The sequence below is a fragment of the Pan troglodytes genome, chromosome 2 (genome assembly GCF_028858775.2).
Source record: "Pan troglodytes isolate AG18354 chromosome 2, NHGRI_mPanTro3-v2.0_pri, whole genome shotgun sequence".
Lineage (NCBI taxonomy): Eukaryota > Metazoa > Chordata > Mammalia > Primates > Hominidae > Pan > Pan troglodytes.
In genome coordinates this window covers 13,845,418-13,873,108 of record NC_086015.1, presented here as the reverse complement: position 1 = coordinate 13,873,108, position 27,691 = coordinate 13,845,418, and the positions used below count along the sequence as shown (strand labels likewise).

General features: G+C 51.2%; 1 protein-coding gene across 50 annotated transcripts; it reads right to left on the bottom strand.

Annotated features, from left to right (window-relative positions):
- Window positions 1–242: 242 nt before the first annotated feature.
- On the bottom strand, window positions 243–27,691 carry TTLL3 (tubulin tyrosine ligase like 3). 50 transcript variants are annotated; one of them, XM_009444859.5, is made up of 15 exons: window positions 25,780–26,245; window positions 25,465–25,553; window positions 23,062–23,230; window positions 22,828–22,925; window positions 20,406–20,534; window positions 18,837–18,951; window positions 17,676–17,774; window positions 15,851–16,046; window positions 10,667–10,815; window positions 9,378–9,621; window positions 7,224–7,659; window positions 3,328–3,497; window positions 2,097–2,173; window positions 1,693–1,919; window positions 1,021–1,506 (listed from the first exon to the last, which is right to left on the bottom strand). In XM_009444859.5, the coding sequence occupies exons 1-15, from the start codon at window positions 26,168–26,170 to the stop codon at window positions 1,111–1,113; spliced, it is 2,985 nt and encodes a 994-aa protein (XP_009443134.2). In that variant the 5' UTR covers window positions 26,171–26,245; the 3' UTR covers window positions 1,021–1,110. The 50 variants fall into 50 exon arrangements, 31 of the variants coding, with proteins under 31 accessions (XP_009443135.2, XP_517039.4, XP_054537413.1 ...); XM_063805361.1 differs by lacking the exon at window positions 25,780–26,245 and adding an exon at window positions 27,515–27,651 and having other exon boundaries at window positions 1,024–1,506; XR_010155086.1 differs by having other exon boundaries at window positions 1,196–1,506; window positions 3,065–3,497; window positions 25,780–26,246.

Genomic DNA, 27,691 nt, shown 5'->3' with positions numbered 1-27,691 from the left:
CAGCCTCCCGAGTAGCTGGGATTACAGGCACACGTCACCATGCCCGGCTAATTTTTGTATTTTTAGTAGAGACGGGGTTTCGCCATGTTGGCCAGGCTGGTCTCGAACTCCTGACCTTAGGTGATTCACCTACTTCAGCCTTCCCAAAATTCTAGGATTACAGGAGTGAGCCACCAGCCCTTATCGTTTCTTATGAAGACACTTGCCATTGAATGTAAGCACCACACTGGTCATTGGGATTATCTCATTTAAGATCTTAAATTTATTTACATCTGCAAAGACCTTTTTTTTTTTTTTTTGATTTAGGGTTTCACTCTGTCTCCCAGGCTCAGAGCGCAGTGGCATGATCACAGCTCACCACAGTTTTGATCTTCCCAGGCTCAGGTAATCCTCCCACCTAGGCCTCCCGAGTAGCTAGGACTACAGGTGTGTGCCACCACACCCAGCTAATTTTCTGTAGAAACGGTTTCACCATGTTGCCCAGACTGGTCTTAAACTTGTGGGCTCGAGCGATCTCCTGCCTTGGCCTCTCAAAGTGCTGGGATGACAGGTGTGAGCCACCATACCCAGCTACAAAGACTCTTTTCCCACATAAGGTCACATTCACAGGGTCCAAGTAGACATCTCTTTTCAGGGGACCACAATTCAACCCACTACAACTAAGCAGTGCCACACTTTTCTTCATGTGGGTGTGGCTTATTGGATGTTTCATTTTTAGGTGACCTTGGCCCCTTGCTGAAGAAGGGATAGACCCATGCCCTCTGCAGAAGGGCTGAGGTTTAGGCAAGGCCAATTCCTTCCCCTGCCTCATGGCATTAACGTTCCTATGCCCGGTAGGTGTCATTCTGCTAGCTTGGCTTGTTCTCTGGGGTTGGGGGGCTCCCAGTGCTCGGCAGTTCTGGCAATATGTCCCTGCGTCGACTCACTGCCACGTGATCTTGGGTAAGCCATGCCTCCTCTTTCAGACTCAGTTTCTTCATCTGTAAAGTGAAGGCTCACGCTCCCCACCCCTGGATCGGAGATGCTGGGGGAGTCCCTAAATAGGAAGCCCCATGTCTGTCCTTAGGTGGGAATTCTGGGCCTCGCTGCACGGAGGAGCTGCTGATGGCCTCAGGCTCTTGCTGTGGACCCTGGGGTACACGGCCTCACCCCACCCACTCTTGACCCTCCAACAGCAATGGAGTCAAGCCCCAAATACTTCACTTGTTTCTTTTTATTTGGTGTTGGATCCAGGACAAGGGCAGTGGGGAATCGAAGCAAGGGCTTCCCTAGCTTCATATCCCCCAGGCCCCTGCGCCTCTGGAATGTACCAACAAGGGGCAGGGGTTTCAGGGGGCTCAGCCTCTTCATGGGGCAGGCCTCAGCCCTGGGTTTGTCACAGTCTGGCCTTGAATTTGCCTTTGGCCTTGACCTTCTGACAGGTGCTAGGAATTGTTCCGACTTCAAAGGGCAGAGGCAACAAGGCACTTCCAGCTGGGGGCCTTGGAGGCACAGGAGAGCAGGAGCCTCGGTGTGAAAGGAGGGGAGAAGAGGGAGATGATCAGAAGTCTGTGGAGGAAGGGGCTTCTGAGGGAGACCAGCTCTTCCCTTGGGGTGCCAGCCAGCCTGGGAGCTGCCCTCTGCCTGTGCCCTCCAGCCCTGACCCTGTGCTCAGCACTGTCCACTGGGTGTGAGTCACAGGTCGAGGCCCACCTTTCTTGGCTTCAGGATGCTGGGTGCCACCTTGAAATCAAGGTTAGGTGGGAGGGAAATGAAGACCTTAGCCGTGGGTAGAGTCCTCAAGGCCTTGCCTGTGGTCGACAGGGCCTTAGTGCCCACCAGCTTGCTGTGCTGTCGTCTGAGGACCTGGCCCTGGTGTCGGAGTACATGGGGAGAAGGCAGCTGGGCCTTGGTGTGGAGGCTGGGGAAGTGGTGAGGGGCTGTGGGAGCAAGAGAAGCTGTGAGGCCCTGGGGTGGGGCCCAAGGTGGCCTAGCTGCCCTAAAAGGTATGTGTGGAGGATGGGGGGATATGGAGAGAATGGGGTGAAGGCAGATGGAGCCCTCCAGGTTCCTCCTCCAGAGGCAGTGAGAAGAAAACAGGGTAGAGTCCAACAGACCTGGGTCTGCATCCCAGCTGTGCCCCTTCTGAGCTGTGCAACCTTGGGCAACTTCCTTAAACTTCCTGATACCTCGGCTGGAAAATGGGGATAATAGCACCTACCTTGCTAGGTTGGTGTAAGCACTAAAGGAGCTGGGCAGGTAGCAGTATGGGGCAAACTGTTAAGTGCTGGACACGTGTTAGTTCTTTCCCCGAGAGGTGACTGCTTGAAGGCAAAGGCAGAATACTGCAGTGGGAAAAGCGTGGGCGCTGGAGAGAGCAACCTGGGCTTAAGTCCTGGCATCTTTGAAATCAGGTCATCTTTGAAATAAGTCACTCTGTGAGGCAGAGTGACTACTTTGGAGGAGACAATACTCATTTGGCTGGGTATTTTTTTTTTTTTTTTTTTTGAGACAGAGTTTTTGCTCTTGTTGCCCAGGCTGGAGTGCAATGGTGCAATCTCGGCTCACTGCAACCTCCGCTTCCTGGGTTCAAGCGATTCTCGTGCCTCAGTCTCCTAAGTAGCTGGGATTATAGGCACCTGCCCCTACACTCGGCTAATTTTTGTATTTTTTAGTAGAGATGGGGGTTCACCATGTTGGCCAGGCTGGTCTTGAACTCCTGACCTCAAGTGATCTGCCCGCCTCGGCCTCCCAAAGTGCTTTTTTTGTGTTTTTCTTTTTAAGACAGCATCTCGCTCTGTCTCCCAGGCTGGAGAGCAGAGGTGCGATCATAACTCACTGCAGCCTTGACCTCCCGGGCTCAAGCGATCCTCATTAGCCTCGCGAGTAGCCTGGACCACAGGCTCACACCACCGTGCCCAGCTAACTTGTCTGTGTATTTTTAAAGAATACTTTGTGAGTAGTGGCTTTTACTTGCTACTGGTGGCTCTTTGGTGGGGTGGCTGATCCAGGTGGTTGGGAGGGGCCTGGAGAGCAGGAATAAATCGCCTTGGAACACTCGGGTGTTTTGGGGGAATGGTCTTACCCAGGGCCTGGGGGTTCTTCGGACTCAATGGCAATCTGTTCAAGTGGTGGGGTTGCCTGTCCCCACTAGAAAAGGTCATGGTGAAAATGCAGCCCATCCTGGTGCTGGGGGCATCCCACTCCCGGAGATTGGGGCAGACCAGGGCTGTGGCCCTTTTCGCCTTGCCTTTCTTCCCCTTTCCGGGGGCTGAAGTGGTGGCAGTGGAGACTGGCTTCTCACTGTGCCCCAGGCTCCTGGCCCCAGTGCCTTTCCTAGAAGCTGACCTGTGGGTAGGGGTCCCCGAGTCCTTGCCTTCCCCAGAGCCTCGCTGGGTCAGCAGAGGGACTGCTGGGCGGACCCCCATCCGCCGATGACACATCGCCATGGGCTTCTTGATGGTGAAGCCCTCTACCAGGAGCCGGATGCCCACATATTGAGGCACCTCCACAGCAGGCTGTGGGCAAGAAGAGGAGACAAGGCCCACTCAGTCAGTGGTACTGGAATCCTTGGCCCAGCGGGACCCAGAGTAGAGATGGGTGGAATTACTTTCTGAGGCACCTGGTCAAAGAGGCGTTTCTGAGCTGAGAAATGGAAAGCCCACCTCTGAGTCAGTACCTAGAGTCACAGAGCTCCAGGAATTGCTAGCCCAGAGGAAGGGGGGGAATCCTAGCCATGTCCCACCAGCACCCCTCAGCCACATTTCCCTCCTAAGCTGCCCCCAGCCCCTGCTGGAATGCGTGTGGCTCCACTGCACAGGCCACTGCTGGTGGACAGCTTCCTGAGCTGAGCCAATCAGATTCTCTGCACAGGAATTTGAGTTACGCCACCCAGACAAGTAAGAGGTTTGGAGCCTGCCTAGAGCCTCATGTGAATCCAGGTTATGGGGAAGCAGAAACTAAGAACCTTAAAGAAGACAGTCTGTGGAGAGAATGAAGTAGCGAATATGCAGAGGAAGGCAGAGAGAAGGGTCCAGGAGAGGGACTCCCTTACAACTCTCAGTTCCTATCAGGCCAAGCTGTATGTCCTGCCCTCAGCTGGGCTCCAGGAGAGCTCCCTGTGCCTTGCTAGCAACCTGGAGCCAATTGGAGGTATCTTCTGTGCCACTGAAGGATCCTGATCAGAATCTATCTAAACATCAGAATTACTTGGAGCTTGTTAAAAATACAGCTATTGGCCGGGCATGGTGGTCACACCTGTAATCCCAGAGCTTTGGGAGGCTAAGGCTGGCAGATCACTTGAGGTCAAGAGTTCGAGACCAGCCTGGCCAACATAACCAAACCCTGTCTCTACTAAAAATACAAAAAAATTAGCAGGTCATGGTGGCAGGCACCTGTAATCCCAGCTACTCGGGAGGCCGAGGCAGGAGAATTGCTTGAACCCAGGAGGCAGAAGTTGCAGTGAGCCGAGATCGCACCATTGTACTCCAGCCTGGGTGACAAGAGCGAAACTCCGTCTCAAAAACAAAAAACAAACAAACAAAAAATGCAGCTATTGCCGGGCGCGGTGGCTCTCTGGGAGGCCAAGATGGGCGGATCAGCTGAGGTCAGGAATTGGAGACCAGCCTGGCCAACATGGCGAAACCCCATCTCTACTAAAAACACAAAAATTAGCCGGCCATGGTGGGCGCCTGTAATCCCAGCTACTCGGGATCTGAGGAGAATCACTTGAATCCGGGAGGCGGATGTTGCAGTGAGCCGAGCTAGCACCACTGCACTCCAGCCTGGGTGGCAGAGCGAGACTCTGTCTCAAAAAAAAAAAAAAAATCAAATCAAATAAAAATATAGCTATCAGCACTCCCAAGTAGCCCCAGATGATGAGGGAAAGCTCATCTTTACAGAAGAATCTCAGCTAATAAATGCAGAAGGAACAACAGAATTAGACATTTGCCATTTTGCAACTCTAATAAAATAGGCAATAATCAAAACTGGTATCAAAACAATTAGATGAAAGGATGACAGGAAAATGTGTAATCTGGACAGAGCCAACACAGCACCTTACAGAAAAATTAATTGCAAATGGGAGATGTAGCTTATAATGGAGAGATCTGGTAGCCACCACGGTAACCCACAGTCAAACTCAGCAGCACTAACTGTGAGACACTCTCACAGGATGTACCTTGTGATGCCACATGAGGTACGCGGCATCACCTCTGAAGTGCTCTTGGGAAAAATGTTTAACCTCATCAAACTATTTGACCGAACTTCTAGTTCCTGAGACAATCAGCTAACAGAAGACCAAGGTAAATCACACCATAAGGAAACAATCAGATAAATCCAGAATGTGGGACAGTTCTACGAAACAACCTGCCTGGCCCCTCAAAAGATCAAAACTATGGGGTCAAAAGGCACTGGGGCTGGCCTAGATGAAAAGAGACAAAAAAAAAAAAAACAGTGCAAGGTATAAGCCTTTACTATGTGCTGGCCTAAAAACAAAAACAAGAACAAATCAGCAATAAAAGACATTTAGAGGGCTTGGCGCGGTGGCTCATGCATTTTGGGTGACAAAATCCTAGCATTTTGGGAGGCCGAGGCAGGCAAATCACGAGGTCAGGAGATCGAGACCATCCTGGCTAACATGGTGAAACCCCATCTCTACTAAAATACAAAAAATTAGCCGGGCATGGTGGCAGGCGCCTGTAGTCCCAGCTACTCAGGGGGCGGAGGCAGGAAAATCGCTTGAACCCGGGAGGCGCAGCTTGCAGTGAGCCGAGATGGTGCCACTGCACTCCAGCCTAGGCAACAGAGCAAGACCCCGTCTCAAAAAAAAAAGATATTTGGGGGACATTTGAAAAATGCAGATACATAGTCTCCTCCCCAAGCTAGACATTTTGGGTCAATCTCTGGGGGTGGAGCCTCCTCACATCCATACCTTTAGAAGCTTTCAGATGCTTCTGGCCTGGGCACTGGCATTGGGAGCACTGCACTACAATGGCACCTTTTCCCTCAGCTTGCTTATATTTTCCTGCCCATGTATTTCCCCGTTTACATTTTTTGAAACCAAAACGCCAATATATTAATTTAAGAAATGATCAATAACAACTGTAACAAAGGCGAGGTCACCTAGGTCATGTGATCAGTACGTTCTCTTCCTGTAACCAAACCTTGACAGAAACCGGAGGCTAATCAGAAGCCACTTAAACTGCCACAAGAAATTCTATCCAGAACTCAGAAAGCCTTGCAATCAATTTTCTGACTGATTTTTTAAAATGCTGTTCTATTTTACAAGTAGACTCCAATCTCTTTTTGGAGCAAGACGAGTGAAATAATTATAATACTAATAATAATAGTAGCTACCAGTAATTGCCTATTACTATACATTCAGGCACTTTACAGGTTATACATGATGAAACTCCTAACCTTATTAGGTAATAATAACATTAGCTAAAACTTAGTAGCATTTACTACGTGCCAGGCACTATTCTAAAGTACTTTACTGGCTGGGCACGGTGGCTTCTGCCTGTAATCCCAGCACTTTGGGAGGCCGAGGTGGGCGGATCACCTGAGGTCAGGAGCTCGAGACCAGCCTGGCCAACATGGCAAAACCCTGTATCTACTAAAAATACAAAAATTAGCCAGGCGTGGTGGTAGGCACCTGTAATCCCAACTACTTGGGAGGCTGAGGCAGGAGAATCGCTTGAACCCAGGAGGTAGAGGTTGCAGTGAGCCAAGATCATGCCACTGCACTCCAGCCTGGGCAACAGAGCGAGACTCTGTCTCAAAAATAAATAAATGAAGTACTTTACTTATCAACTCATTTAATTCTCACAACTCATAGTACCTAACTTTGTGAGTTAGGTACTATTTTTATTCTTACGGACGAGGAGACCTAGGGGTTAGGAACTTGTCCAAAGTCACACAGCTTGTTGTCACTGAACAGGAATTTGAACCCAAGGAGAGTCCAGAATCTCTGCTCTTATGGCTATGCTATATGCCTCTCTAGAAATATTATCCTCATACATGAATTCATTTTATTCTCCCATTCCCATGAGAAAGATGGTAATAATATCCCCATTCAAAGATCAGGAAACTGAGGCTCAAGGAAGTGAGGTCACCTTAGCAGGACCAGGACTTGAATCTGGGTCTTAAACTGGGTCTGACTGCAGAGTCCTATGCTCCACTGCGGGGCTGCCTGGAAGAGGGTGCAGACTCTCTGGGGTCCTGCCTGGGCCCAACCTCCTCACCTGCTTATAGATGAGCTCAAAGGCTCCTGTGTCACAGTTGCGGTCCAGCCTCCGGTCAATGACCACGCGCAGGGTGTCAGCTTGCACGCCAGCACAGAGCCGGGCAGTGACTGCTGTGGAGGGTGCCATCGTGGGGCTGGCGTTGATCTCAATCAGCCAGGGCTGGAAGTCCTCCCCGAACACGAAGTCAGCGCCATAGAGCTCAAAGCTGGCCTTCCGACACTGCACGGTGTCCTGGGAGGTCTGAAGTGCGTGGATCACAGCATCCTTCATGCCAGGCACGATGATGGTGGACCAAGCATCTGGGGCACCCATCTCCTGCAGGTGGGCCTGGAACCTCCGGCTAGACCACATGTTGTCTGGCGGAAGCAGTGGATGCCGATGGCATGAGTTCTCCAGGTGCTTCTGGATGGAGTTGTTGCACAGGTGCACTGAGCTGAGGCAGAGAGCAGAAAACTGAGGTCCAGGCCCTTGTGTCTCTCCCATCCAAACTCAGGGAGGACAGGCAAGTCCTGGAAGCAGCCCTGGGCCACCCTGCGCTATTCAACTTGAGATGGGGCCCTACTGGGAAGGACAAAAAGGACAGAGGCCTGGGCCCCACCACATTCTTCTAGGGCCAGAACCACTCTTATCTCTCAGGGCTGCTCTGAGGGCGCTAGTTACGGGGGCCGCAGTAGTAAGTGCTTTGTGCATAGTCTCGGTTAACCATCCCAGTGTCTGGAAGATAAGAGGGTGGGTAAGGGTATGGCCCCGTCATCGCCAGGACGTGTTCAGGCGCCATCTCCACACTAGTTGTGAGACCTTAGGGAAGTCATCTAACCTGTGTGCTCTTCACATCTGCAAAATGGGGGTAGTAACAGTACCCACTTCACTGTTTTTTATATTTTTCTTCAGACCTGGTGAACAAGAAGTATTCACTGGGTTCTTATTAAGAATGAGATAATGTATACAAAGTGCTCAGCACTATCACATATGAAGCACTCAATAATTGATAGCTATGAATTTCATACTACTTCCTCCATTCTTCGGATGTGGAAACCAAGGCTTAAATAGGTTTTCACATGACCAGATTCAAACAACTTGGAAGCTGCAGAGACAGAATTGAAATTCAGGCTTTAACAAGGCTTTCTCTCACCCTAGAAGTTAACACGACATCTTAGTTTTCAAAACTCCTGACCTCCTTTCCCCTGCTCTACATTTGCTTCCCTTTTTCCCCCAACGACAAATATAACCTTTTTTTTTTTTTTTTTTGAGACAGATCCTTGATCTGTCACCCAGGCTGGAGTGCAATGGCACGATCTCAGTTCACTGCAACCTCCACCTCCCAGGTTCAAGCAATTCTCCTGTCACGGCCTCCCGAGTAGCTGGGACTACTGGCGCCCGCCAACACGCCCAGCTAATTTTTATATTTTTAGTAGAGACGGGGTTTCGCTATATTGGTCAGGCTGGTCTCGAACTCCTGACCTCAGGTGATCCACCCACTTCGGCCTCCCAAAGTGCTTGGATTACAGGCATGAGCCACTGCGCCTGGCCCAAATAATCTTTTAACCTGTTAGATAATTTCACTTGTGTTCATTGCTTGCCTGTTTCTCCCTGCTAGAATGTAAGCCCTTGAGAGCTGGGATCTTGTTTTGTTCACTGCTATACCCCAAGTGCCCAGAACAGTGCATGGCACAAGGTACACACTCGGTCAAATCTGTTGGAGGGGCCAGGCATAGTGTAATCCCAGCACTTTGGGAAGCCAAGGTGGGATGATTGCTTGAGCCCAGGAGTTTGAGACCAACCTGGGCAACATAGTGAGACCCCATGTCTACATAAAAAAATTTAAAAATCAGCTGTGGTACATGCCTGTGGTCTCAGACACTTGGGAGGCTGAGGAGGAAGGATTGCTTGAGCACAGGAAGTCAAGGCTACAGTGAGCCGTGACCATGCCACTGCACTGCAGCCTAGGTAACAGAGTGAGACCGCCCCCTGTGTGTTAAAAAAAAAATCTGTTGGATGCAAGGACAGCTGGCAGGATGAGGGCCCGCCTGCCTGCAGTCTGTGTGTGGAGCCTAGCGCTGCTGCACGAGTCCCCTGCATTGTAATCGCCTGTTTGCTTGCCAGCTCCCCAACTAGGCAGGGAGCTCGTGGGAGGCGAGCAGAGGGGCTCACTTGTCCAGGTTCTTCAGGGAGAAGGGCTGCGTGGAAAAGCGGATATAGCTGTCGCGGTAGAACCACACGGTAAGTGGGTTCCAGTCAGTTACCAGGAACCACTGTCTGAGGTCAAACTTGGTGCCAAAGATGAGGAGGGGCCGCTCAATATACTTCTGCACCACCCACTTGCCGTCCTTCATCACCACGGGGTTGCCGTTCACCAGCTTCAGCATCTCCTCCAGGTGGTCCATGCACATGATGCCTACGGGGGAAGAGGGCAGTCAGGGATTGGAAGGTCAGGCGTGGGCCGGGAGAAGGGCCAGCTTGTCATGAGCTCTTGTCCCCTCGGAGCTGATAGGGCTGAGTGGGTAAGGCTGCCTCCCTCAATCAGAACCCAGTTCCCTTTGGGAAAGCCAGGAATTTGCTAAGGATTTTAAATTTTTCCTAATTAACCAGTTTTGTTTGATTAAACAGGAATATATACATGGATACAAATTTAAAGTGCTGGCCTTTTTTTTTTTTTTTTTTTTTTTGAGACAGCCCTGTCACCTAGGCTGGAGTGCAGTGGCACGAGCTCAGCTCACTGCAACCTCCGCCTCCCGGGTTCAAGTGATTCTCCTGCCTCAGCCTCCCGAGTAGCTGGGATTACTGGTGCCTGCCACCACACGTGGCCAACTTTTGTATTTTTAGTAGAGACAGGGTTTCACCATGTTGGCCAGGCTGGTCTCCAACTCCTGACCTCAAGTGATCCACCCGCCTCGGCCTCCCAGACTGCTGGGATTACAAGCATGAGCCACTGTACCTGGCCAGTGTTGGGGGCTTTTTTAAAGTATGTGCACCTATTACGTTCCTACCAATAATAAATAGACTATAAAACAAAACAAAAATTAGGCAGTACGAAAGGGCATACAATAAAAAATGTATCTCCTTGTCTAGAGGCAGCCAACTGCTGCTTCCAGGACCTTATGGATATCCTTCTGGATCATGTGAGAGCCTACACGTGCCTCCGTTTCCCAGGATTGCATAAATTGAAGCACGTTGAGGATTTGGAATAGTGCTTTAGCTGCATGACTGCATTTAATCCTCACCTCACAGGAGGTATCATCCTCCTCATGTCACAGATGAGGGAACTGAGGTTCAGGGAGGCGCTAAAACCTGCTCAAGGTCACGAAGAACATTAGTAGCAGAGCTAGGACACAAACCCAGGCAATTTGGCTTCAATAGACCTGCACTATTAACTTCCTTGGCCTCTACTGGTAGATGCAGGTCGTGAGGTGCCAGTGCAGGAAGCAGGAGCTGACCCCCACCTCGTCCGCGGGACTTGGCTCCTGGCTTCACGATCCAGATGTTGCGATCCCCTTCCATGTCTATCTGGGGTACCACGGCCCGCAGCTGCTGCAGGATGTCCTCACAGCGCTGGACCTGAGTGTCGAGGTGCCTGAGTTCTGCCCCTTCGCTGTGGGGAAATGATAGAACTTGGGCAGGGCTGGACCTGGGACATGCAGGTGGAGAGGGCAGGGGGAGATATATTCCACCGTCCCCCGCCGTCATCCAGGCAGCCTTGGTCACGCCCTCCCTGCAGATATCCATAGGTCCCTCCCAAGCCTCCGGCCCCACCTTCAAACCACCCCTGAAATCCTAACCTGCCCAGACTACACAAATGGGAAAGGCTGATAAAATTCCATTAACTGCAAACCACCCGCTACTCCAACACTCCACCTGTGCCACCCCCCTTCCTATTACATTAAAACTGTCTTTGACAGAATTTAATCATTCCAGTTCCTAATGATAAAGCACCACTATGTGCCAGGCACTGTGACAAGGGCTTTCCATATATTTTCACGAATCCTCTCAAGGCCCTGCCAGGGAAGTATTACTAGTACCCACCCCCTACCCCCCAACTTTTTTTTTTTTTTTTTTTGAGACAGGGTCTTGGTCTGTCACCCAGGCTGAAGTGCGGTGGTGAAATCACGGCTCAGTGCAGCCAGGAACTCCTAGGTCCAAGTTTCAGCCTCCCAAGTAGTTGGAATTATAGGCATACGCCACCACACCCAAGCTAATTTTTATTTTTTGCAGAGATGGGTCTTATTATGTTACCCAGGCTAGTCTTGAACTCCTGGCCTCAGGCCATTCTCCTGTTCAGCCTCCCAAAATGCTGGGATTGCAGGCATGAGCCACCACACCCAGCTCTGGTCCCATTTTAGAGAAATGTAAACTGGGCCAGGCACGGTGGCTCCTGCCTGTAATCCCAGCACTTTGGGAGGCGGAGGCAGGCGGATCACCTGAGGTCAGGAGTTCGAGAACAGCCTGGCCAACATGGCAAAACCTTGTTTCTACTAAAAATACAAAAATTAGCCAGGCATGGTGGCAGGTGCCTGTGATCCCAGCTACTTGGGAGACTGAGGCAGGACAATCACTTGAACCAGGGAGGCGGAGGTTGCAGTGAGCCAAGATCGTGCCACTGCACTCCAGCCTGGGCGACAGAGCAAGACTCCGTCTCAAAAAAGAAAAGAAAAGAAAAGAAAAAGTAAACTGGGACGGGCATAGTGGCTCATGCTTGTAATCCCAGCACTTTGGGAGGGCAAGGTGGGCGGATCACGAGGTTAAGAGATCGAGACCATCCTGGCCAATATGGTGAAACCCCGTCTCTCCTAAAAATACAAAAATTAGCCGGGTGTGGTGGTGGGCACCTGTAATCCCAGCTACTCGGGAGGTTGAGGCAGGAGAATCGCTTCAAGCCAGGAGGCGGAGGTTGTAGTGAGCCGAGATCGCGCCATTGCACTCCAGTGTGGGCAACGGAGCGAGACTCCATCTCAAAAAACAAAAAGAGTAAACTGAAGCTTTGAGAGTTAAGGGACTTACCCAAGGCCATACACTGAAAGTTGAGTGGTTCAGCCAGGATTCAAACTCTGTCCCGTCTGATTCCTCCACCCACAGGTGCTTTTTGGGGTTCATTCCTGTCTTAATCTGTGCCTAATATTGGCTGAAACAATGTTAGCCTAATTCCTTTCAAGCACTTCTATATCACACCTCTTCTTGCTTGTTTTCTTCCCATCATTTACCCCCACCTAACACATGTGCTTATTTGGTTATTGTCTGAATCCCCTAACTAGAATGTAAACTCCGTAAGAGCAGGAACATTTTTTGTAGTTGTTCTCTGCTGTAATCCCCATCCCCAAGCACCACACCTGGCACTCAGCAGGTACTCCCTGGCAGTTTGCTCAATGAATGAACGGTTGGCTCAGCAAGTACTTTGGTAGGAGCTTGCCTCAGCAACTGGGCTGCACAGACAGGGTTTCATGGACAAAGAGGGACCCTGTTCTCTACAAGACAGAAAATGTCCTGAACTAAACCAAGTCACAAAATACCCCAGATGGCTGCCTCATCCAGACTCTCGCATTTCTTTCCTTCTGACTGAATAGGACGGGAGCCTCCTATTCAGGGGAAGCTAACTCTGTGACATCTTAGCATCTTGAGTGTCTCCAGTCATGGAGAACTTTCTCTTTTTTAAGGAGGAGGCAGCAGCCACTGGGGCAGTGCCAGGAACAGGGACAGCCAGATGCAGGGGGCTAGGCAAGGTCTCCCAGGAGTACTCACACCTATGTCCTGACAAACTTTTCTGTGGTCCGTAGCATGAAGTATCTTTTCAGTAATCTGTGATGTGGCCCAGGAAAATATCACACAGGAGTGTAATTTGAAAAAGTATATTCGACATGACAATATGATTTTATAGTTAGCAAAAAGAAAAAAAAACAGTATTTTAATGAAAAGTCAACCTGATGAAAACCTGGCTGGCTTAGTTCTTAAAATCCAGGATTAAAAAAAAAAAAAAAAAGTGGCTGTTTGTTTTTTCTTTGAGACAGTCTCGCTCTGTTGCCCAGGCTGGAGTGCAGTGGCGCGATCTCGGCTCACTGCAAGCTCCGCCTTCTGGGTTCACGCCATTCTCCTGCCTCAGCCTCCCGAGTAGCTAGGACTACAGGCACCCACCACCACACCCAGCTAATTTTTTTGTATTTTTAGTAGAGATGGGGTTTCACCATGTTACCCAGGATGGTCTCGATCTCCTGATCTCATGATCTGCCCGCCTTGGCCTCCCAAAGTGCTGGGATTACAGGTGTGAGCCACCGCGCCCGGCCCTGCTAATTTTTGTATTTTTAGAAGAGATGGGGTTTCACCATATTGGCCAGGTTGGTCTTGAACTCCTGACTTCATGATCCGCCAGCCTTGGCCTCCCAAAGTGCTGGGATTATAGGCATAAGCCACCGCCCCAAGTGGAATTGGTTTTTTTAAAAAGTTGAGAAGCATTAACACTAAATATTGAATGAATTAGGCCGAGTGCAGTGGCTCACTCTGTTAATCCCAGCACTTCGGGAGGCCAAGGCGGGCGGATTGTTTGAGCTCAGGAGTTCAAGACCAGCCTGGCCAACATGGGGAAACCACGTCTCTAAAAAAATATATATATATGTATATAATATATATTATATATATTATAATATATATAATATATACATATAACGATATATGTATATCACACAAAAATTTGCCAGGCCTGGTGGCACACACTTGTAGTCCTAGCTACTCAGGAGGCTGAGGTGGGAAAATCACTTGAGCCTGGGAGGCAGAGGTTGCAGTGAGCCAAGATTGCGCCACTGCACTCCAGCTTGGGTAACAAAGTGAGACCCTGTCTCAAAAAAATAAAATAAAATATTGAGGGAATGAATGAATGCTGGTCATTTGTACTGAACCATTCAACACTGTGTATGTCTGTTATATGATGCAATGTTTTATGTAATCCCGACTTTAGAGAGGTTCCTATAGCCCTCTAGAACTTGCCCCCACACACCAGAAATAGAAAGGACTCATGGCCGGGCGCGGTGGCTCACGCCTGTAATCCCAGCACTTTGGGAGGCTGAGGAGGGCGGATCACGAGGTCAGGAGTTCAAGACCAGTCTGGCCAGCATAGTGAAACCCCGTCTCTACTAAAAATACACAAAAAATTAGCCAGGCGTGGTGGTGTGCGCCTGTAATCCCAGCTACTCGGGAGGCTGAGGCAGGAGAATCGCATGAACCCAGGAGGTGGAGGTTGCAGTGAGCCAAGATCACGTCACTGCACTCCAGCCTGGGCAACAGAACGAGATTCTGTCTCAAAAAAAAAAAAAAGGGACTCGTGCTTCATGACTAATGTTCTAAGTCTTGAAAATTCTTTTTTTTTTTTTTTTTTTTTTGAGACGGAGTCTCATTCTGTCACCCAGGCTGGAGTACAGTGGCGCGATCTCGGCTCACTGCAAGCTCCGACTCCCAGGTTCAAGCGATTCTCCTGTCTCGGCCTCCTGAGCAGCTGGGATTATAGGCGTGCGCCACCACGCCCAGCTAATTTTCGTATTTTTAGTAGAGATGGGGTTTCGCCATATTGGCCAGGCTGGTCTTGAACTCCTGACCTCAAGTGATCTGCCCGCCTCGGCCTCCCAAAGTGCTGGGATTACAGGCGTGAGCCACCACGCTTGGCCACCTTGATAATTCTTAATTTAAAATGGGCAGCTTTACATTTTCCAGTAGCTAAAGAGAAAGTACCGGGCCGCCTAAGTTATGTCCTGACATTTAGAAAAGATGCAGTGAATGACTTGCTAATGATGTGGGTCTGCTGCTCATGTCATTCATTAGTTCCTCGGTTTCCCCTATTGAGTAATTAAATCTATCCATTTCTTCCCATTACCACCACCCCAGCTGAGATTCCTAGCACTCCCACCTGGCTTCCTGCAGGTCTCAAACCTTGAGCTGTGTCCCAGTTGAGAACAGGGGCTACGCTTCATTTCTGGAACCTGGCACAATGCTTGGCACATCGGAGTTGCTCAAGAAATGCTTACTCTGTGTTCTGCCTTCAGGGCTGTTCTCCCTCCAGTCGCTCCTGCATGCTTCTCCCGAATGGAATCTCCCTAAAGCAGCACCAGGCTCACCTTGATCCTCCCTTTCCCCACCTAAGAACCTTTTTCCAAAGTGTGTTCAGAAAACACTGCCCCTCAGGATGCTTGGTGGGAGGCAGGGCACTGGGCTCACTTAAGTACAGGATAAGCAGCGCACTCTCTCTATAGGCTTACACCACCCATAGGTTCTGAAGAGTACTGCCCCAGGGAAGCCTCTTTAATTAACTGCTTAATCCAGTGTTTTCCAAATGTGATGGACCACAAAAGCCCTTTTTTCATAAAATCTATTTACTTCCTGTAGAATTAACATCCACACAACACACACTTTGGGTAATGTGCTGTCCATTTGGTGGCACAGTCCATGCTCTTAGTGACTATGCTATGCCAAGAACCAAGAAAAGCGGCCCAGACCCTATCATGGAGGCAGTGGGAGTCCTTGAGGGTTCCTGAGCAGAACAGCGGGGTAAACGAGCGGGAGGCTTGGGGAAGGGGTAGGGGCTGCACGAGACAGAAAGGGTCTATCCCTAAGCACCTGCCCACAGCCCAAAGTCCCAGCTGCAGGGGACTCACTGGACCACTTGGTAGTAGCGCTGGAGGAAGAGGGACCAGCCCTTGGGGGTGAGGTACAGTGGGGCCTCCAGGTCCTTGTCGATGTCCATGTGGGCCAAGTTGCTAAGGTACTCCTCGCACGCACACAGAGCTTCATCCACAAACTCTGGGGACACCAACACTGGGTTTTTCTCCTGTTTCTTGGGCTGCTTGTCTCCTGCACATAGGGAGGGGCCTGTCACGATCCCATATCAAGGCAGGTAACCTGACGCATGCCACAGCCCCCATTGTCCTAAGGCCTGTCACTTACCTGAGGCCCAGCACGAACCTAGATAGATCCCCTACTGCCCTGGGATGTGTCACTTAGCTGAGGCTTTGCTCTAAATTCACTGCAACTCTAGCACTTGCCCTTGGCTCCCACTGTCCCAGGACCTGTCACTCGAGGCTCCGCCCTAAATGTCCCCAAGGCCTCTGACAGCACCTATAGCCTCTCTGCCCCTGGGACCTCTAACACACCTGAGGCTCTGCCTAAAATGCACCTGGGAGTCTTGGCCTATGTGAACCCAGTTATACATGAACGCCCCTCCCCCAAGTCTGACACAGCTTCTTAAGTCCACACACCAGAAATCCAGACCCACTCCCAGAATCCTGATACAGAGCTACAACCCTTAGCCCACAGAAACACTAACTTCTGTGTGCACTGTTACTGCACAAGGCCCTGACACACCTGAAAGTGATTACAGAAACTAACCCTTCAGAAGACCCCGTGCACATCTACAGACCTGACTCACCCCTGAACATCGCAGTGCTCTGAAGATCCTGATATACAACTGAGGCCCTCAAACCCCTGCAGCCTGACCTATACCATAAAAGCTTAAGCACGGGGTCTCTGGCCACACCCGAGGCCCTTGTGCCCCTTATCCTGGCACACAACCAAGCCTTCCTTGTGCATGACACACACAAGAGACAGCAATGGGGGAGTCTCTCTCTGGAAGAGGCAGGGATTTTCCTCCTTCCTGGAGAGCTGCCTCTGCTTCCCTGAATCCCTCGCTGATGGGTCCCTGGATTACAGGACTAGGAGCCTGGAGACACGAGCTAAATCCAGAAAGGGAAAGGGCAGGCAGTGGTTGGGTTGGCATGCATGATAGTGAGGGTTCCTCTGTGTCCCCCTCCACTCCAAGCTGTTCCTTATGTTCAGGCCTAAGCTGTTCTTAGGCCATGTGTAAAGCCCAGTTTCACTGCTTCCTCCTCCTCAGAGACCTGAACTCCTCACAGGCAGGGACGGACCATGTCTTCTTAGTCTGCCCTCTCCAGGGTGCTCGGCTACATGCCAGGCCCATGGGAGGGCTGAATGAGGAGTGGATCAACTAACAAATGGATGGGAAGACAAGTGTCTAGGTACCTGGGACAGAAGAATGGATGAGTGGATGGACTGGAGAACAGATAGGTAGTAGATGGGAGAATGGAATAGCAGGTAGATAGATGGGTAGGTGGATCTGTGGAAGGATAGGTAGGCAGGGAGTGGATAGATGGATGGGGAGTATGGAGCTGACATCAGGCAGATGAATGAAGAGATTAACAATGGGTGACAGGTGGGAGGATGGAAGGATGAGTGGAAGGGTGGGTGGGTGAATCGGTAGATCAGAGAGTGGGTGAATACGTGGGTGGATGAGTGGATGGATGGCTGGTGGATGGATGGATAGATGGGTAGATGTGAATCATACACAGATGTGTGGATGAACCAGTAGGTGCGTGGATGAATAGATAGGTAGAAGGGCAGATAGGTGGAAGGGCGGATGGGTGGAGGATAAATGGGTGGGAGAGTGGAGGTAACCACAGTACTTACCTGAGGCCTCTTCCTCTACTGCCTGAATAGGGTATGACTTCCACTCAGACTTCACCACCAGCTTGAGAACGTTGCGGGCAGCAGTCAGCCAGAAGTCCTCTGCTCCCAGGCCAGGGGATACCCTGCTCAGCCCCTAGGCTTGAGGCCTGTTCTGGTTCCAGAACCTGATCATGACTTGCCCCATTTTGGATCCAGAACCTGACTCTACCTTTTCTGACTCTAGAGCCTGAGTTTAGAACTTGCTCCTGTTTCAGGCTGGTCGCGGTGGCTGACGCCTGTAATCCCAGCACTTTGGGAGGCTGAGGTGGATGGATCATGAGGTCAGGAGATCGAGACCATCCTGGCTAACACAGTGAAACCCCGTCTCTACTAAAAATACAAAAAATTAGCCGGGCGTGATGGCGGGCGCCTGTAGTCCCAGCTACTCCGGAGGCTGAGGCAGGAGAATGGCGGGAACCCGGGAGGCGGAGCTTGCAATGAGCCAAGATCGCGCCACTGCACCCCAGCCTGGGTGACAGAGCGAGACTCCATCTCAAAAAAAAAAAAGAACTTGCTCCTGTTTCAGTTGTGTAACCAGACCCCAAATCTGACCTGACTTGGATCATATTCTGCCTTCAGAATCTGGCTTGGACCCATTGTCTGATTTGTTTCTTCTGTTCATCACCTACTTTTGATACTTATTCTATCCTGAGAACCAGACTGTGTCCTAGTTCAGATTCTGAATGTAATTTAAATCTAGCATAGAATCTGGATCCAAATTCTAACCTCAATTTAGAACATATTGTGGAATCGGAACCTAGTCTGCCTTAGAAATCCAAAGCCTGCAGCCCTTTTTGGAACCCAATTCAACAAATGGAACTTGATATAAGCCTGGAATCTGTTCTGGATTCCAAACTCAAGGGACTGACCAACTTTTAGAACCTGCTCTAGAATATAAGCCAAGATACCCAAGCTTTTCTGGAGGTCAGAGTTGACCAAGCTAAGAGGCTTATTAAGGGAGGGCACATTAGGGAAGGATAAGGATTGAGGGTGGAAAAGGAAATCTGCTGGGGCAGGCAGATGAGGGCATGAAGAGAGGCCTGTTTCTCTCCAATATGAGCCAGAGCTTCAGCCCTGCTCTGTCAGCCTGAGGTTCAGGCATAGGGCTGGGGGTCTCCTTACCTATGAAGGCTTTTTTGTCATCCTCAGCCCCCAGGCGGTAGCAGCGTGGGAAGAAGGAGTTGGCATCAACCTCATCAAACCACGGCAAATTCCGGAGATTGAGACATAGACCCACCTACGGAGTTAGCCACTGAGAGGGCAGGGCAGGACTGCCCACACTCACCACACACCCAGACAGCTCAGAAAGACTCTGACTGGATATGCTCTCAGAGCCTTGGCCCCGCTTGCAAGGTCTGAGTTGCTCACATCTATCACCATATATTTGCCTGGGCAGTGTCCTTTGCCAAGAATGCCTGATGTCCCTCCTGTCCCCCCTTTCACATTCTTTTTTTTTTTTGAGATGGAGTCTCACTCTGTCACCCAGGCTGGAGTGCAGTGGCGCGATCTCGGCTCACTGTAAGCTCTGCCTCCCGGGTTCACACCATTCTCCTGCCTCAGCCTCCGGAGTAGCTGGGACTACAGGCGCCCGACACCACATCCAGCTAATTTGTTGTATTTTTAATAGAGACGGCATTTCACCGTGTTAGCCAGGATGGTCTTGATCTCCTGACCTCGTGATCTGCCTGCCTCGGCCTCCCAAAGTGCTGGGATTACAGGTGTGAGCCACTGTGCCCGGCCCACCCTTTCTCATTCTTAAAGAGCTGCCAAGGCCGAGCGCGGTGGCTCACACCTATAATCCCAGCACTCTGGGAGGCTGAAGTGGGAGGACTGCTTGAGGCCAGAGGCCAGGAGTTCAAGACCAGCCTGGGCAGCATAGCAAGACCTCATCTCTTAAAAATAAAACAAAAAAAGAGCTGCTTCCTCTAGAATCCTTCCTAACCCACACCAATAATATAATGGCAGGTCATTATTATAAAGTCCTTCATCCTTGCCACAACCCCAGAAGATAGGCCTTACTGGTATTCTCATTGAAAGATGAGGAAATTGAGGCTCAGAGAGGTGAAGTCACTTGCTAAGAAAACCAGGTAAGGCTGGGCATGATGGCTCATGCCCGAAATCCCAGCACTTTGGGAAGCTGAAGCAGGTGGATCACCTGAGGTCACCAACATGGTGAAACCCCATCTCTACTAAAAAATACAAAAATCAGCCAGGTGTGGTGACATGCACCTGTAGTCCCAGCTACTCAGGAGGCTGAGGCAGGAGAATTGCTTGAACTGGGAGGCAGAGGTTGCAGTGGGCTGAGATTGCACCACTGCACTCCAGCCTGGGAGACAGAGCAAGACTCTGTCTCAAAAAAAAAAAAAAAAAGAAACCCAGGTAAGACAGAATGGGTCCATTAGCCAGATATCTTCTGCTTAGGAGGTAAGAGTCCATTTGCTCACTATCATTGGATTTGGTGATTGTTCCACCTCCAGACCCATTTTAGTCATCATATCTACAAATGCCAGATACGGTGCAGGGGCTGGATTTGAACTTGCCAGATACTGGTCAGACTCCAAATTTTCTGAATTGTATACTTCCCCTTGTCCTGAGAACTTCCTCTTACTAACAAGGTGAGCAGGGAGGAGAGCTGCCAGCCCAAGGGCAGGGGGTCGGAAGCTGCCCTGCCTGCTCCTCTAGGGAGCCCACCTTTGTGGTAAAGGAGCCAGCCCGGGCGTAGTGGTTTATCATCTGATCCTTGGAGAGGAAGCGACAGTCGAGCACATCCCGCCGAGTGGTCCAGATGAAGTAGGGGGTCTCATTCTGAACCATGCGGGACTGGGGAGACAGGAGGAGACAGAAATACAGAGGCCAGTGTGGGTAGCAGGGCCTAAGGCAGCCTCTCCCTGCCCTGCTGAGCAGGGTGGGTGAACAGGAAGGAGAGGATGCTTCCAAGGTGGCCTCTAGCCCACACATCATCTTTGTGTAAGTCAAGAAGATTTCTCTTCCTCCAGGGCACAGGTGGGCAGAGAGCAAGCCAGGCTTTCAGCCTCCTTTTGGCCTTAGGGAGGCCAAAGACTCCCTTCTGCCTCCCTTTGTCACTGCTTAAGGTGTTCTATGAGGCTTGTCAGCCCCCAGGCGGTGGCAGCGTGAGAAGGAGTTGGCATTAGCCTCATCAAACCATGGCAAATTCCAAAGACTGAGACATAGACCCACCTATGGAGTTAGCTGCTGAGGGGGCAGGGCCCCTAAGGGTGTCCCCAAGGAGTGACAAAGCTGCACAACTGTCACACTTTGTTCTGGCCCATGGTCATCAGTGACTTGCCCAGGGGCAGGACAGTGACTCCAAGCTGCTGGGCACACAGCCTGTGACACAGGCTCTCTCATGGACCCCACCTCTCTCCCTCCTTCCTACAACTCTGGGAGGTGGGGTAATTATTAATAACCAGTGTCAGCACATGCGGGGCCCTGCTCTAAGCACTTTCCACGTCAATTCATTCACCATAATTCTATGTGGTAGGGGCTAAGGTTATCTCTGTTTTACAGATGAGGAAACTGAGGCACAGGAAGGCAAGTGACTTGCCCAAGGGCTCATGAGATTGACCCATATGAAGCTGCCAATATTCAGCCATTCCTGACATACAGAAATGGCTTTTTTTTTTTTTTTTGAGATGGAGTCTGACTCTGTCGCCCAGGCTGCAGTGCAGTGGTGCGATTTCAGCTCACTACAACCTCCACCTCCCACGTTCAAGCAATTCTCACGCCTCAGCCTCCCGAGTAGCTGGGATTACAGGCGCCTGCCACCATGCCTGGCTAATTTTTGTATTTTTATTTTCTTTTTGAGACGGAGTCTCACTCTGTCGCCCAGGCTGGAGTGCAGTGGCACGATCTCAGCTCACTGCAACCTTTGCTACCCAGATTCAAGCAATTCTCCTGCCTCAGCCTCCCAAGTAGCTGTGATTACAGGCATACACCACTACACCCAGCTAATTTTTCTATTTTTTTAGTAGAGACAGGGTTTCACCATGTTGGCCCGGTTGGTCTTGAACTCCTGACCTCAGGTGATCCATCAGCCTCGGCCTCCCAAAGTGCTGGGATTACAGGTGTGAGCCACTGCTCCTGGCCTTTATTTTATTTTATTTTATTTATTTATTTTTTCAGACGGAGTCTCACTCTGTCACCCAGGCTGAGGTGCAGTGGCGTGATCTCAGTTCACTGCAACTTCCACCTCCTGCGTTCAAGTGATTCTCCTGCCTCAGCTTCCCGAGTAGCTGGGATTACAGGCGCCTGCCACCACACTCGGCTACTTTTTGTTGTTGTTGTTGTTTGTTTGTTTTTTTAGTAGAGATGGGTTTTCACCATGTTGGCCAGGCTGGTCTCGAACTCCTGACCTCAAGGAATCTGCCCGCCTCGGCCTCCCAAAAAGTGCTGGGATTACAGGTATAAGCCACCCCGCTCCGCCTCTTCCAGAGCTTTTTAAGACCTTCCTTCCTGCCTTCACTTACCAAGGGCAGGGGGGAAGGGGAACTATGGGGTTTTTATTTGAAGGGGGAGTTACCATGCATGGCGGCTGTGCTGGCATCTGGTATGACCTAGCAGAGCTCTGAATCCCAGGCCAGATGGGACACAGCCCTGCTGTGTCCCTCCCCACTCTGTGGGCCTATCTAGCCTTTATTCACTTATTTCTTTTTTAGAGATAGAGTCTTGCTTTGCTGCCCAGGTTGGAGTGCAGTGGTGCGATGATAGCTCACTGCAGCCTGTAATTCCCAGGTTCAAGTGATCCTCCCACCTTAGCCTCCCGAGTAGCTGGGACTACAGGTACATGCCACCACACCCGGATAATGTTTTTCTACCTTTTTTGTAGAGACTGAGTCTTACTATGTTGCCCAGGCTGGTCTTGAACTCCTAGCCTCAAGTTATCCTCCCACCTTGGCCTCCTGAGTAGCTGGGACCACAGGCATGAGCCACCATGTCCAGCTCTATCCAGCCTTTAAAGAAGCAGTTTTTACTACAGATAGGGAAACTGTGGTCCAGAGAAAGAAAGGACTTGTCTGAGGTCACCCAGCTGGACACCAATGCCCTCCCTCTAAGCAGGCAGTCCCTGTATCATCTTGGCCCCCAGGGCCCTCACCATCAGAGCATGTGTTCCATCTAGGTCATCAAATTTCAGTAAATCATCGAAGTCAAACAGCTGTGATGGCTGGAACTCCTCGTCCTCATCTTCATCCTCTGTGGATGCAGAGCCCAGAGCTGATGAGTTTCCTCTCCCTGACCCATAGCCCACAAGGCCTCAACTCTGGGACAGTGGGAACCAAAGGAAAAGGACTCAGGAGCAACAGCTGTGGAAAGGGAAGGAACCACTCACCATCCTCAGTGGTGTCACTGTCACCCATTGCTGAGCTATCCAGATCCTTCTGGGGTGGCAGTAGGGTGGGGCCTGAGCGATGGACCATCTTCTTCTCCACCCAGCCCCTCCGGCGCAAGAGACACCGGATCACCGGGTAGCAGCCTTGGATTGTAAAGATCTTCTTCTGCTGCAATGTGAGAGAAGGATACTTCTTCAATAAGTATTGCATAAGTGCCAGACATAGGGGATATAAAGGTGAACCAGACAGTTATGGACTCTGCCATCAGGAAATTTTTATATTCCATTAGGAGAAATAAACAGACTATAAATAAGCAGAGAAATAAATATGCATGGTAATAATGATAATAGCAATGGCTAATATTTATTGAGGACCTACTACATGCTGAGCACTTACATGCATTACTAACAATACTGTGTGTTTTTATTTTGTTTTGTTTGAGACAGGGTCTCACTCTGTTGCCCAGGCTGGAGTGTAGTGGCACAATCTCGGCTCACTGCACCCTCTTCCTCCTGGGTTCAAGCGATTCTCTTGCCTCAGTCTCCTTGAGTACCTGGGATTACAGGTGTACGCCACCACGCCCAGATAATTTTTTTTTTTTTGAGACGGAGTCTTGCTCTGTTGCCCAGGCTGGAGTGGCACAATCTTGGCTCACTGCAACCTCCACCTCCAGGGTTCGAGCGATTCTCCTGCCTCAGCCTCCCCAGTAGCTGGGAGTACAGGCGTGTGCCACTGCACCCGGCTAATTTTTGTATTTTTAGTAGAGACAGGGTTTCACCATATTGGCCACGCTGGTCTCGAACTCCTGGCCTCAGGCCAAGGCCCGCCTTGGCCTCCCAAAGTGCTGAAATTACAGGCGTCAGCCACCTCATCTGGTGCCCAAATAATTTTTATATTTTTTGGTAGAGACTGGGCTTCACTGTGTTGGCCAGGCTGGTCTCCAACTCCTGGCCTCAAGTGATCCTCCTGACTTGGCCTCCCAAAATGCTGGGATTACAGGTGTAAGCCACCATGTCTGGCCAATACTATGCATTTTTATTAGATACTGTTATCTCCATTTTACGGGCTATGAAACAGAGGCATAGAGAAATTAAGCAGGGTGCCCGAGGCCCCATAGTGGTTAAGCAAAAGAGCAGGGATTTACATCCTGGCAGTTTGGCTCCAGAAACTGCATACTTAATGGGATCCAGAGAAACTACTTAGAAATACATGGTCAGGGAAGGTTGAAAGGAAGCCATGAATGTACAGAGCTGGGAAATGGCGGTTCAGGCAGAGGGGAATGCATGTGCAAAGGCCTTGAGGCTGGAGAGAGGTCAGAAGGAACTGAAGGGAGACCAGAGTGAGTGGAACATGGTAAACGATGGAGAAAGCCCCAGAGGAGGTAGGCAGTGGCCAGACTGTGGAAGGCCCTGCAGGCCTTGGAACGGACTTGGATTTCATACTAAGAGTGTCATGAGCAAAAAAGGCTAACTGAGGGAATCTTTCTAAGCTTGGCTTGCTGCTATATTACAAAAAGATGAGGGGACAGGATGGAGGTAGACCAGCTAGGAGGCTGTCATAGTTTGCCTAGGAGAGAAATCACAATTACTAAAATGAAGGTGGTTACAACACAGACGGGAGAAGGTGCTAGAGTTGAGAATCGTTTTGGAGGTGGAGATGACAAGTGGTTTTGCTGATGGAATTAGACCTGTGGGTGAAGAAACAGAAAGATGAGATTTCTGGCGTGAGGAACTGAGAGATGGGAAAGACTGGAGACTGGGGAGGAGACAGGTTTGGGCAGGAAGATCAAAGTCTGGTTTGGGACATGAATTTGAAATGCTTGTTAAGTTTTCTGGGTGTAGATGATAGGTAGGGGGCTAGATCTACGGGATGTGGAGTTCGAGGCTGGGCTGGAAGGGGCACAGAGAGGGTGCAGCACACTGACTGGACTCAGCCAAGGACACAGCCAAAGGAGACAGACCTGGGGAAGGGGCCAGGGGGCCACTAATGGCTGAGGAACCTTTAAAGGCCGCTGAAAAGCAGCAGCCAAAGAGGGAGAAAGGAAAACTAGGAGCGTGCAGTCTGACAGCCAAGAGGAAGGGTGTGTGGGGCAGCGGTGTCGAAAGATACAGGGTGCCCAACCGAGATCAAGACCGAAAGGCACTGCTGGGTTTGGCTCCCTGGAACTCACCAGGCACCTTGATTAGAGTGGGACATCGCAGGGAACCAGAGTGGAGGGAGCCCAGAAGTTTGGTGCTGAAGGGGTAAACGGGGAGGTAGTTGAAGATGGGTGTGGTGGTTGAGGATTTTTGCTATTGTTTTTTCTTTTGCTTTTGTTTTTTAAGGATATAAGAAAACAGCGCAGGGAGACAGGCTGAGCCGCTCCCAGGGCCCTTTCTAAGCGCCCCTGCCCCTCCTCTGACCTTGACAGCTCTCTCCACGTAGATTTTGGCGTTTCTGAGCCGGTTCATGTGAGACGCCTTGGAGGATCCTCGCCAGAGGACCGGGAAACCTGCAGAAAGATGCGGAGTAGGGGCGGGGTACACTGAGGCTGGGCCTAGGGTCTCGGCCTAGGATCTTTTCTGGCCGCCGATAGCCACGCCTCTTTTCTTCCTCCTGCCTTCATCCAGATGCCCACCCTCAGCCGCTCCTCTCCCGACCCCCAGTCCCTCCACCCCAGCGTCTTGTCGTCCTCGCAGCCGCTGTAGGCCAGAGCGAGCGGGCCGCACGGGCCTCACCATCCTGCGGAGAGCGGTCATCGAGGACCGGGGTGTGCGGGGGGCCGAGGGGGTGGGTATCCGAGGCGCCCTGGGCGTGGGTGCCTGGGACCAGCGTCTCGAAGGCGCCGCTGAGGCGGCGCGCAGGGGCGGGGCTGCCCGCCTGGCATCTGCCGCCTGCGTGACCCTCCTCGGACTGGGCAGAGGCAGGGCCGGCCCATGGCAGCCTCCTGGGTGGACGGAACTCGGAGCGGCGCGCCGAGGGGAAACTGGTGCGTGGCTCGAGCGGCTGCGGCTTCCGCAGCCAGTTGCACACCGCGCCGCCCTCCTGGCGGTACCAGGAGGCCGAGCCCCGGCGCCCGGGCCCCAGCTCCCCCGCGCTCAGGAGCAGTGGCGCGTCGGGGCACTGCATGCGCCCCTCGCCGCGCTCGCCCTCCCAGGGCCCCTGATCCCGCGGCCCTCCGCGTCGCCGCCTCCTCTCCCGGGAAGTTCCTGCCTAGGCTCGAGCCTTGTCCTCCGTTCCAAGCCCCGCCCCGTTTGCTATTGCCTTGGAAACCATTCCCTGGGCACCATCAGACCGCTCGGGGCTGGTTGGGGGCTGCGATGGGGCTCGGGGCAGTCGAGCGAGGGCTTCCTTATGACCTGGGGCCTCACCCAGACCCTTGATGAGCAGGGCACTGAAGGCGGAAGAGAGCACTGGGCCCCAGTTAGTTAGTGTTGCGGTTCCTTATCCAATACTTCCTGGTGCCACCGGCCCTAGGGTTTGAGTGATTCCACAGTATTTATAGGCGCTAACAAATGGCCCCTGACCTCATGGAGCTTACTAAAGCCCAGTGTGAGGGGAATAAAAAGCAAGTAACAAAGGAAGAGAATAGTTTACAGGTATAATAAGGGCAATGAACAAGCAGAGGTGAAACCAGGAAGGGGGCGCATTTTAGATAAAGTGGCGCATTTAAGCTGAAGGTGTAAATGCCAGGAGTCAGGAGTCACCAGGGAAAGGGGAGGAACTGCACTTCAGGGAAGGGACAGTCCCAGCAACAGCCCTGAGAAGGGTAAGAACCTTTGTGCAAACCACAAGACAGCCAGGGTGGCTGGAGCCTGGTGAGGCCAGATCAGACCTGCTGGGCCTGGCAGCTGGGCCTAGGGTAAGGTCCTTAGCGAGGGCAGCATATAACAAGAAGGTGCAGAGCACACCCTCCCCAGAAACCGGAAATGGAAAAACAATCATTTGAGTCAACTGCGAAAGAAATGTAATAGTTCAGAACAGTTATGCCTGGCCCCCAGGCTAAGACTGCAAGCAACCTTTTTGGAAGCACTGGCAAAATATTATCCTCAAAAGTCACAGGGGAGGTAAGGCTCCAAGATGTTAAACAATTTGCCTCAAATCACAGAGCAGAGGCAGCACTGGAACCCAGGTCTGACTCCAAAGCCTGTCCCTTAAACACCTGTTATCACTCAGGTTGCCTGCTAGTCACAGAAGGACCACACAGGGACAGTTTGAGAGGCAAACTCTAGCAGTGCCCCCGCAGGCAGAGTCGAAGAGAGTGTCCTAGTAAGAGCCCAGCTTTGTTAGTCACTGGGTAGATGTGCTCTTAAGAGTGAAGGTGGATCCCCCACCTTCCTGTCCAGCTGACCCCAACTCCCCTTTAGCTGATGGCTGGACTTCCCGAAAAGCACGCCCCCCAGGAAAGGTGATTTAGGGAATTTGGACCCTGGGAGAGAGATACATGACAAATGAGGTTTGTGGCTGGCTCACCCAGGCAATGCTGTCCTGTGAGGGTTGTTGAGTGACCAGCTGCTATATCCTATTAGTCACCCAGTTTCACTGTGAGCACCTTTAACATTCACTGCAAAGCTAGAACATAGCCATGTGCCCTGGAGGAGGGAACACCTAATTCAGAGGGGTGGCGAGGTAGGTCACAGAGGTAATGTC